Source organism: Haemorhous mexicanus, chromosome 7 (assembly GCF_027477595.1).
Source record: "Haemorhous mexicanus isolate bHaeMex1 chromosome 7, bHaeMex1.pri, whole genome shotgun sequence".
In the NCBI taxonomy this organism is placed as follows: Eukaryota; Metazoa; Chordata; class Aves; order Passeriformes; family Fringillidae; genus Haemorhous; species Haemorhous mexicanus.
The window spans coordinates 29,139,209-29,151,630 of record NC_082347.1 but is presented as its reverse complement, the minus strand read 5'-3'; the positions used below and the strand labels follow the sequence as shown (position 1 = coordinate 29,151,630).

Sequence of the window (12,422 nt, the reverse complement as noted above, 5' to 3'; positions counted from 1 at the left end):
TTTTGTGTCTTTATTTTCACAAGTCACTTGTGGAACCTCCTTGAGCAGCACTGCAGATTAGTCCCTCGGAGCCCCACCAGGTAACAGAGGCCATTTGGATTGGGGTGGCAAGGAGGAACATTCAGCAATTGAGGTATGACCTCAGTGGCCTGACCAAACTGGATTGCAGCTACTGCTAGTGCTGGGTTAGTGGTTGGACTACATGATCTTAAAGGTCTTTTCCAACATGAAACAATTCTATGATTCTCCTGAGTTACAAAGGTACTAGAGCGTGGAACAAGCCAGGTATTACACTCATTTGTCACAATTTCAAAAGTGATAGAGTTGTCCTGTTCTTCCATCACAATCTTTTCTGGCTCCCAGCACTTTCCATCTGCAATCACCAGACATAAAACAGGTGTTCACAGCAGTCTCTCACACTGAAGTTTACCTCCATTTTTGAGATGACATAATGTCCCCACTGTGGCTGGGAAGAAAGAGGGGCTTCTACCAAAAAAAGCACAGAGATGTTCCTGACTAACAAGCATTATCAGTCCTGTGTGTCTGACATCTCAATTTTAAGACCCTTAAAGAGGAAATAGTGGAGAGAAAAAATGCCTAAGAGAAAACAAGACCTCAGTGAGCAATTTTCTAACTGGCGCAAGACTTGACTGGCATGCAAAGCACCACAACACATTCCTACTCAAAGAAGATTCAACCCAAACTAATGGGTTCCTCTCACTTTAGCCTTTCCTGAAAGCTGTGCTAGATTGCTATCAGGCAGAGAGCTTCCTTCTTACAAACAGCTGCTCTCTCACATCCAGAAAAGGGCAGATGTGAGACCTCACCTAGACCACTCATGCTATGTTTCCATCCTTTCTGTCTGTCTGCATTTGCTCTTCCAGAGCAACTCGTGTGCTGCTGTTTCCTCACTGTCTTGACGCTGTTCTCTACAACTGCTTATGCTAGAAAACATTTTGGGAGCTTCTCAGATCAGATATGGCACTGAGAAAGTCTACTGCCTCCAACATATTAAGCACAAGGCAGTCCAATCATCTGGAAAGTACAGATAAGCCTATGAATTCATTTCATAAAAGGCTATTTTGCCCTTTGACTCAAGAATGTACCAAACCCTCTTTGAAGACATGGGAATAATCACTTGCATGGAAGAGCTAAAATTACATTGGCAGTTAATGGCCAACCCCATCTTTTTGACTGTGCAGCATACTTCAGCCCCTTAAAGGATGTGCAGGGAGGAACCAAATGCATTGAGAGACAGAATACCACAAAACAACAAATTAACACTGAAGTCAGGTTTAACAAATTAGCAAGTGAGGAAAGATGCCAATAACTAGCTAAGACATTCCCTGCTTCATGGTGAGGAACTACAGCAAGGTCAAAACAGCTAATGACTGGGAAGGATTCTGAGTTTGCCTTGGCAAGGAAATGATTTGCAGAAGGCACTGAGGATCCCATAGTGTTTATAGATTGAAGTGGCTCACTGTTTGCTTGCCCCTGGGAATCTCCCACTCTTTGCTGGAGAGAATATGGGATGGAAAAGGTCTTTTCCCATTATTTCTGATAAGAACATTGGATAAACCCCTTAACACTGGATAAACCCCATTACAGTCAGCAAAGCAGCTCCATGAAGTCTTACCAATATACTTGCCTAGACCAGAAACCTGTATATTCATACTATGGTTCCTGGAATTCTCTAGGGCTGAGAGCATACAGTGGCATTAACAGCCTACCCTTAAAACAATCCCACATCCAACATTTTCAAGGTCCTACAAATCCCCCCAGCATGTAATATTGTTCAAATTAATGCTTGTAAATAAAAAAGGAGAAAGCCCTGAAATGACAGACTTAGAATAGCAATAAATGGACATTAGTAATTAATAAGGTAATAAAGGCTTCAATAGGATTAGGAAAAGAAGAAGACAGAGCAAAATCTCTTTCAGCTGATTACTTAACTACATTTATGGATATTAAAATATAAAACTAAATAAAATAAATAAATAATCTAACACATGAACAGGGTGTCAGAACTTAGCTTCAGGTGAATTTGAAACAAAGCAGAGCAGCTGGAAATCCCCCTTCAGACAAAGCTATGTCAGACATACCTGCCTGATCAGCAGGAGATTACCACAGAGGAGTGTAAGCAGCCATACAAGAATCTAGAGAAAGACTGGTGTCTGAGAAGGAAATCTTAATTAAAAGGAAAGTTTGACCATTAAAATTCTAAAAACAAATGCTTCCAATAAAGAAATATAAGTCTTCTGAAACTACTGGAATAACTCAAGGGAGAAAATGACCAGTCCCAAATGTAGTATCTGTGTGTGGACACAATCCAAATGGCAGCATTAAATATTTCTATGTGGTACACTTCAAAAGACAGGGCTATAAAGGATGGTGGATTCTGTGTAGAAAATATTTAAGGAGAGCAGAGAAATGGGTAATTAAGTGAACACACAAGTTAAAACAAAGGTACAGCTGGAAGGAAAAACAAAAAAGGAAAGAGACTGCAGCAGCCAGAAGGCAAGCTTGATCCCTCCCCTTCCCACACACATGCTGAACAGCTCACACAATGAAAACAGCAAATTCTCTTAGCCCACAAAAGCCAGACCCTGGGTTTGATGTGGGCCAACTACCAGTATGTCTCATGTACTTACAGCCACTGACAGAGGGGAAACCACAGTCCAAACACACAGACCTGAGCTCACTGGCACAGCTGAAAGAGGAGGCAAGAAGTCTCCATCCCTCTCCTCCCTGTGCAGCAAATTGCAGAGTGCTGAATAAACACCCTGGGACCACACACTCCCTCACCACAGTGACATCTCCCTTATTTCTCTGCAGTTCATCTGGGGCTATTATTGCTTTATTTTGTTTTATACTCTCCCTATGTTGAGAGAAAGCATGAAGGGAGAAAAGAAAAAAGAGAAATCTGTCTGCCTTTCAACTTCCTAATCATCTTCCTCAAAATGCTTCATGCATCAGCACTGATTTCATTATCTGCCTGCTGCTAGGGATTTTATTTAAAGAATAACACACAAGGAAGAAAGGATTTAACCTGACCTCCCTGAACTGCTGCGGGATGAATACTACACAGAGCTGACAGTGAAAAGCTCATTTCCTTTCTCAGACTAACTCAAAGACTATGCAAAATTCCCCTCTATCCAAGCCTCCAGTTTTAAATTGGGCTATCAAAGGCTTTTCTTTTTTAGAGGCCTGGGTTGATGTAATCAGTGTATCATCAATGAATGAGGATTGATAACACAAACCATCACAAAGCATAGCTATGGATACAGTGACTCTCAAAGGCAGAACAGTAAGGAAAACTGAGTAAATTAAAACCAATGTTCTTCTATCCAACTATACCAAGAAGAGAATAGAAACCAGTAGGGGCCACCTTTTTTTCCCCCCCACTGCATCAGTACAGCATTGATCCTAAGTCTTTGGGTTGTTCCATATTACAGATCCAGTAGGTTACTAAATGAAAAGGTTAGTGGGAAACATGGAAAGGTATAATAAAGAAATAGTAAAAATATCACGGGCAGAAAGAGAAATGAAAACAGTCAGGACCTTCTAGCATGCACAAGTATGGGATCCCATCCAGTGGAAGGGGCAACCCAAGGTGACTTAAACCCAAGGACTGCATAAACGATTTCTTCTCCAGAAGGTCCAGAGTTGTTGATGCAGCTGTATCTGGGATGACTCCCCAAGCTCTCATTGGCAGCTCTGCATTTTGTCCACCACATGCTCCTGCAGAGTCATTCATCTCTCTAGGAGTGATTAATGTATAATTCTGATATTTTATTTTGGGAAATAGGCCATCTCTTCCATTCCTGAGACCACTCACAGTAGCCTATTTTCAAAAAGCCACGTTTACAAATTTCTGCAATACAAGCAGAACATGAAGATAGCAAACCAGGGCAAATTAAGGAAGGGAAACCTAACACAATCACCTTCTTTATTAAAAACCTCTGCTTTTTAAAATCTAACCCAACTGAATTCAATTGTCCTAGAAAATTTTTACCAGTTGCTGTCAGAGCTCTAGTTCCCCAACATCACCAAAAGAAACCCATCAAACTATGCTCAACAGTTCTCTGATAACTAAGTTTGCTGCCACAAACTTCCTGTCCCATTCTATATGCCAGCATCCTCACAGTGTCCAAATACACTTGCTGAAAATGCTGAATATTCTTCTTGTTTGTACCCATCCTTCTACATCTACAGGACCAAAATCTCTCTGGGCGGTAGTAAAATTGGCCAAAGCAATTCTTGCTTTTTTTTCTCTCACCCGCATCTGAACAAGGAACATGAGAGTCCCACTTGCACCTCCTACTGCTGCCACATCATCCGTCCCAGAGAGCACAAGTTACTTCTGAACACCCATATTCCAGAGGTCAACCTGAGAGAAGGCCATGGCATGCCTGGCTTACCTGGTCCTCGGAGAGCTGAGATATGTGATTCACTGCAGCATAAGACTCTATCTTCGGGTTGAAGTGATTGATGATAGCTCTGAAACAAAGCACAGAAATTTTCAGAGGTCTCAGGAACAGCTTAGAGATGCAGCAGAAACTCCCTGACTGAGTAGCTGCACGTGGAGCCAGTCCTGCAAGAAATTCCTCCCTCTCCACAAAGGAGTGTTTGCTGTGCTGAAGGCACATTCCCTTGCTGAGGCCAATGCAGATCCTGACACAAGCTCGCTGGAAGCTGCAAGCACAGGCACTGTCCTACTCATGGCTGCATTTGTCCCAGCAGATACTGGCCTGTGCTTGCTGCTCTGGCAGGGGGAATTGCTGGGAACAGGCTGCAAATTGCTCTGTGCTCCAGCAGAGCCACAGCAAACCCGGCCATCCCTGCCTCATCCTGCTCAGGGAACTGCAGCCCCTCAGCATGGCCTGACATTTTGTGAAATTTTGTTGCCTGGTATGATGAATCTGATGGTTTATTGCTTTGGATTTTCATTCTATTTAAAATGTTGTAGCTGGCTGACTTGTAGTCATCCACCACTACAACCACTACATTTTGAATTCTTACCATAATGACTTCAGTCCTCATCCCCAGTTTAGACTGTCCCAAACACAGCAGCAAATACTGGTCAGTCCTGCTCTTCTGCCTCATTTCTCTCACTAGCTGCACCAATCTGCACCACGCCCTTTCCCTTCTAGGTGCATCTAGAAGCAGATGTGAGAAGTCTGAAATTGAAAGTAAAATAACAACTGGGGGAAAAAACCCCACCAAACTGCAGCTGGAGCATTTCCTAGACCTTCCTTCTGCTTGTCAGGTGCTGCTGCAAAGATAAATGGCAGGACAGAAGAGAGTCCCTGGAACAGAGTTTGCAACTGCTCTAGTAGGGATATTACTCATGAGCCCCACTGCTGAGGTAAATATTCATCATGGGAATAGGCCATGTCAGTGCTCAGCACAGATGACTTCTGACTGTGCCTGGAGAACACTTGCTCAGCCAGATTACACTGCAGCAACAGTCAGGGCTTCCACTATCATATTCATCAGCATGAAAACTCACTCCAGTTCTCTCTGTTGTACTCTAATGGGTTCCCTCCTCCCCATTCCTCCACCTGCAGAAGGACTTTCAGCTGCTTTCTCCAGACCTCATCACAGTTAAGAGCTTGTGCCCCAGTCTAGGAATACGTGATATTCAGTGGTGCCAGTCAGAGCAGGCGGATAAAAACCTACCTAGAAGCATCCTTACTGCTTTTAATACACAGATAAAGAGTGTGGAAGGTGTGGAGGGGGGGGGGGAACAACTAGAAAAAACCTCCAACCCAAACAGAATCTGCAATTCATAGACTCAAAGAATTGTTTCAGTTGTAGGGGGACCAGTAAAGCTCACCTAGCACAACTTCCCTGACATAAGCAGACATATCTTCAGCAAGATCAGATTGCTCAGAGCTCCATCCAAGCTGACCTTGAATGTTTCCAGGGATGGGTAAACCATCCAGTTCCAATATCTCACCACTCTCACTGTTTAAAACTTATTTCTCATTTAAAATCTGTATCAATTCTCCTAGTTAAAAGCATTATCCCTCATCCTATTGCAACAAGCTCTGCTAAAAAGTTTTTCCTCAGCTTTCCTTTAAGGCCCCTTTAAGTACTGAAAGGCTGCAATAGTCTACCCACAGCCTTCTCTTCTCCAGTCCTCTCAGCATGTTTTCATGGAAGGGTTCATCCCTCTGAACACTTTCATAGCCTCCCCTGCGCTGGCTCCAACATGTCCATGTCCTGTGCTGAGGACACTAGAGCTGGACACTGCACTCCAGGTGGGGTCTCCGAGAGCAGAGCAGCAGGACAGAGTCACCTTGCTCACCCTCCTGGCTGCGCTACCCTCACTGCAACACTCCCAGCCACACCTCATCACACACCAGGTGCCAGTCAGCACACAGGGCCAGTCACTCCTGCAGCTGCTCCCACAGCATCTGTGCACACTTGGCACAGGGGGACTTCTGCCTTCTCACCAACCTTGACACTTACATCCAGAAAACCAATTCAGCAGTGCCTCTACCAGGCTTTCCATAACCCCCTTCCCTCTGGACAAGGACAAACACACAAGTGGAGACATGCCCAGTCTCTTATCATTTCAGTGTGACCAGAGCCACAATCACACTGTCCATAACCCAGCCTCTCCAACACTCTGGCTTTCAACTGCAAGCTTCATGCCTGGCTGGAGTTGTATTTATACTCCTACAGGACACATTGCAAGTTATTGAAAGAAAATGGAACACAGACATACAACAACTTAAGTTCTGGCTTGACAGAAGGTTTGGCAGCTCAGAGGGGTTCAGTGCACTCACATGGTTCCAACATTTACCAGGGAACAGATTTAGCATTCATTTGTACCCACTGCTGTGAAGCACTTCAACATGGGCTGCCTGCTCACATGTCCCTGCTTGGATCTGAGCTAGTGGAGCAGCACCTGCAATCACAGCTGGGATTCACCCAGTGAAAGCAACAGCAGCAACCAGTCACTGCAGTGAGAATCAACAGACGTTAAGGAAGGAAAAGGATTCAAGTCTTCTTCCTTATTTCCCAAAAGGTGAATGAACAACTCCTCAGTGATTAGATGAAGTTAAGTTGTTTAATTTGTTTTAACTATGCAGAATTCCTCCCCAACCTGACCATCTGCAGAGCTATTTTCCTGAACCCACAGGCAGCCTGGGGCAGAGAAGCATGAAGAGCTTGGATTCAATCCTGGCTCTGTGTAGCCAGGTTCTTACTGCCCAACACACCCACCAGGGCCAGGCTTTGCACATGGTGCAGCTCCTTCTCATCTGCTATGAGAAATTCCATTGCTATCCAGGCCAAAAAACACCTTTCTGCATCAGCTACTCTCATACACCTCTGCTATTCTTTCATCTCTCAAAATATATCTTGTCCCTGAGGCATGTTTTTGGCAACTGGCCTCCTGGGATATTCACTGATTAACAGCTGGAATTCAGTTTGCAGAGATGCCTCTTCAATTTGATCCTGGAGAAAATGCAAGACCAGAACTTTGAAACGCTGTGTTATTGACAAAAGAACCAGTGGTTCTGCCACCATTAGTTCCCACACCAGCACATAACAGCTGATCCTTGGCAATGATTTATTTTTATACTGTGATTGCCTCAATTACTGCCATACCAGCCAGTAGCTTTGAGGAGGGGGAAGGGAGCAGTTAAAGCACTTAGAAAAGATTTGTGATTATGTGTTCTACTGAGATCTTCATATTGATCATGAGGGGAAAAAAAAGAAAACCCTTGTGTTTGGTATTCATGAAACGTGAACATCTTCAACACATTTGTAAAGCAAGGAAATGGTGAAATGTCAACTGAAAGACAAAATGCTGCAGTTCCCACACAGCCTTCCACAAGATGTGCACTTACATGTTTGCACACTGCCAAGTCCCTCGGTGGGGATGGCTGCCATGTGTCACACAAATTTCACAGCACCTGTGGGACACAATTCTCCAGGGACTGAGAGATGCCACTTCAGGCACTCTGCCTCCTCTGACAGATCCACAGTTCAGCAGTGAACTGACAAGAGGAGACTGTCACTGGACAAAGGAAAGATGCTGAATAAGCAGAAGGCTCGGGAATTAAAAAAGTGGCTCCCAGTGTTTTGTCTTGAGATTAATGCTTAGTGCTCTAAGGCAGATCACAAGCCATCTCTACATTCTTCATTCCTCATTCTCCTAGGGAGAGATGTTGATCTCCCAGTAAATACACAAGGCATACCAGTGGTCTCCAAAAAACACACAGCTCACATCACTTCTTCAGGCAGCTCTTCAAGCTACCTACACACCATGATGCCAGAAACATGCAGAGACACATATTGAATGAACCTGCATATTTCTCAGGATAAACAACCTAGGACACTTGAATTTATGTGTCTTTGCATTTATTGCATATTTACTGCATTCATTTAATTCTTCACGAAGAAGAGAATGATTGCAGGAAAAATCACCCTAATTTAGAAGCCTCAAAGTTCAGATGAATAATTTATTTGTACTAGCTGTATTAATCATGTTATTAGACAGTAAAAGCAGGTCCCACTGTAACAGGTATTGTACCAATCCAGAGTGGTGGAAAGCCTCTGTCCCAGGGGCTAAGGATCTCAAATGCAAGAGAACAGAGAAAGCACAGAAAAGCTCATTAACAACAGAATATGTAACAGTGCTGCTCCTTACTGAGCATCACAAAACAACTCAGTTTGAGATAAACCATGAATAGAAAAAACAGAGGAAGAATACTGAAGGAAGAAGTAGAGATAGGAAAAAGGAGATAGAAGGGCAGATAGGATCAAGATACACAGAGGTGAAAAACTGCAGAACAGGGAGGATCAGAGAAACAACTGATCCCAGGGCAGTCTGTCCTCTGTAAGCTGGAAAGCTCCAACTGCTGGAAAGTTTCTACTGTGGCTATTCTTGAGGATGCAGAAATTGGCCAGTCCTGAAGTGACTGCTACTTGCCCTTTCTCCCTCAAAAACACATATGCTGGAAGGTGGGAAGCAGAAGAATCTCCATGTGGGCCCTACTGGTTTGTTGTTCCCCAAACAGGGACATGACACTGTGGCTCTCACCTAGAGCTATGGTGAGAGAAGGAATCTCCCAGGTAAGCTGCATTCCCCTCCCTTCAGTGTGTTCATTGCAACAGGATTTGCTTCTGCAGTGGCTGCAGTAGCTCTCCAGACAATAACATTTAAAAACTTAGGTTTATAGTCTTTAAAAACTGCCTAGAGATACTCCTTGATAAAGAGAAATAACCAGTGCTGCCCTGCAGAGAGGCCCAGAATAAAAGAACTTCTGAAGGCACAAATTCTGCTGACTGGAAAGGGCTCCTATGAAAAATAATATGGCATGCATGGAAAGAAAAGGTTTAATTAATTCCTGAGTTTAATTCACCACTAGTTGTGACATCAGGTGTGAGAAGTGAAGCGCACCAGCAACACAAAGGCACCGGTCCCACAATTAACAGGATCTCCCAGCCCAGGTGACCCCTCCACTATGGTAAGGAAGGCACCTCACCCTCCTTAACCTCCCAATGAGCTGTGCTGGGTCCAATGAGCAGGGAACGCAAAATCACTATGCTCAAGCAGGCAGCATTTCTTCAGCACGTTTTCTCTGACCTCCAGACTCTCCCCATCAAGTTATTGCAGATGAGCTGTCTAATACCCACTCTTGCCTGACAGCAGCTACATTGCCAGTGTCCCATAAGACAACACTGTCCTCTTATCCTGAGCAACAAAGTAAAGCACTGTGGAGGCGCCAAAAGTAGGCTAAGGGAAAAACAGAAAGGCTGCAAAGCTTATTATAGAGATGGGAATGCTGAGCCATCATTTGCTGCATGAACCTGGCCTTTGCACCTACTTCACAGGTCCGGCATGCAGTGCCTGACAAAGTATCCTTGTGGATTCCCAAACATTTCTTGCACAATAAAAGCAACACCACAAGTTCAGTTCTTCCTACGCTGCACTAGAGTGGAACAGAAAAGCAGCAGCTCTTGGCTGGTATTTACCCCTTCCCAGGAAATCAAGGGTGACCTTATACTCACTGCAGACATTCATCTTCTCATCTGCTCATGCCAGCACAGCACACTGGGCAGCAGGGAATGCATCTCAGTCTGCACTGAGTAAAACTGAATGCACAGCAAAGGCAGCCAGTTCACTCACCCTCTGCAATGAAAACTGGTGCGATCTGAGATGGACAAATACTCAGCAGACTCTAGGCTTCATCCATTATGAAGTCTAGGAACAGGCAAGCAGGAAAGGGCATAGATGTCTTTCATCATACTCCACAAAGCTGCTTTACTACAAAAAGGAGACCTGAGATGAAGTAGTTGTTGTTCAGGAACAGGAATCAATAAGTAAACAGTTTCTCCGTGATTTGCCACAGCAGTTCCCTCTCCCTCTCATACCTCTTGGTTTCTCCTCTATGAAATGGAAATAAGAGCAATCACTTCCACAAAGTGTTTTACCCAAGGTGGTAAGACTCAGTGTTCTACTATGTGGTGTATTGGAAACTGCTCAAGCACAAAGCAGCAAGTAAATTACACACAATACAGAGACCAAAATGAACACAAACCCTCTCTCCTTTTCTCCCATACATGCCATCATAACCATGGCTGCTGGAGATTTATGTAAAGCTTCCAAGCCAATCTTCCTGCAGCAAACTGTGTCTTCTTCCTGCAGCAAGTGCTGTCTGGGGCAAGGATCTTGCTGACATTGCTCTCACAGGCACTCCCAGAACTCCAGACAATAAAACCCCATCTGTTCCATGCCTGCAACAATTAGATTGAGTTGCTCCATATGTACAACCCCACCTGGCAGGAGGTGAGAGGGTTTAGATTATTTTAACACACATCCATGAAGCATTGCTATGAAGTACACATTCCTACCATACCTAAGCTGTCTGCAGCAATTAAAAGCAAGCAAACTCCCTGGAACTGTGCACCAAATTCTTCCTTCTACTGTGGTTTAACTCCAGTCTGTTAAATTTCTTTTGCTCCTACAATTTAATGAGTACTGACATTAAGCTGAAAGTCCACAACTCACAGTGGGAGGCATCTTCCAGACACAATAATAAACTGCAGGGAAGAATCCAAGACAAAAGGATATTTTAGTCAAAAGAATTTGCTTTAGAGCTCACTGAAAATATCCGAGTCAGCACTGCAGCAATTTCAGAGGAGAAGCAACTGCTACACCTGTTCAATTCTGCCATCCTGAAAACTATTGATCCCAATGACAGCTTCCATGGCAGAGGGAGATACATGGTCTATTTATGTAATAAGGAGGGGACAAAAGAGTGCACACACAGCAACTGAGCTTCTCACATTTCTCAGCATGGTTTCTACAAGCTCCATTCTGCAGGGGCAGAAGCAGAAGATGTGCTTTCTGAACCACCAGGCAGCTACACAGTGCATCTTGACACTTCAGTGTTTGCTGGATACTAACTCTGTATCACCACAGCTGTGGGATATGCTGATTTTCTCTTTTTACAGTTCATGTCTATAAATTTAAGTCAAGCAAATCAAATACCTCGCTTAACTTCTATTTGTCTTCTTAACTAAGGAAATTCTCACGGGTGAGCAGTTAACTCATCTTTTGGAACAGCTGCACAACCTCACTGGAGACTACAATTTAGGGAATTTATCCACTCACCTATTTTCACACAGCCACTGCATCACTGGAAACTAATCTAAGAAGCATTTCTGTTGCCTTTTCTCAATAAGTAAGCATCAGAATTCTTAGGTATACATAACCAGTGGCACTGATAGTTTAAGTGGCATGAATGACAAAATAAAAAATATTACCTAGGCACAGAGAGTGAAAATACCTAATGAAGCACAGGGCACCAGACTGTTCTGTGTTCCTGCTCATCTCCCAGTCTGTAATTGACTGCTCTACAACAAAGCTATCACTTGATAACAAATACATTTCTCATCTCAAACATGTAATTTATGAGAGATCAAATGACATATTTTATGGCACATTTCACTGCTACAAAACAGCTGGCTAGTAGTGGTGAGAATGTGGCAAGAGTTTACATTTACCAAAGAAAAGACATTAAAAAGCCAACCCTTCATTACACCTCAATTCCAGAGAGCAGCAGTTAACTACAGCTGCTCACCTCTGACTACAAACAGAGCTGGAGCTGTGTGATGGAATAGAGAAACTCTGTGCTCAGGTCACCAGCACTAAAATCTGCAACTCACTCTAGCATGGCCCAGGTGTGAGAGCCAACCATGATTTATGTCGGCATTCTGGATGATTTAAGGCACAATGTCTGTGTTTCTTCCACATCTGTGTTACCAATTTTGAAGATTCAGCTGACTTTGAAAATGAGAAGTCCTTCCTTGAAACTTTCTTAATATATGCTTTTAAAAAGTACCTACTGCCCTAAGGCTGTGGTCCTGGATTAATATCTGCACAGAGCCATAACAAG

General features: G+C 43.7%; 1 protein-coding gene across 3 annotated transcripts in view; it reads right to left on the bottom strand.

Annotated features, from left to right (window-relative positions):
- The window catches only part of ARMH3 (armadillo like helical domain containing 3), a 123,574-nt gene that overhangs the window by 29,462 nt on the left and 81,690 nt on the right, over nucleotides 1–12,422 (bottom strand). For all 3 annotated transcript variants that reach the window (XM_059851805.1, XM_059851804.1, XM_059851806.1), the window contains exon 24: nucleotides 4,422–4,500. In XM_059851805.1, coding sequence (XP_059707788.1) covers nucleotides 4,422–4,500 — 79 coding nt within the window. The remainder of the gene's footprint in view (nucleotides 1–4,421; nucleotides 4,501–12,422) is intronic.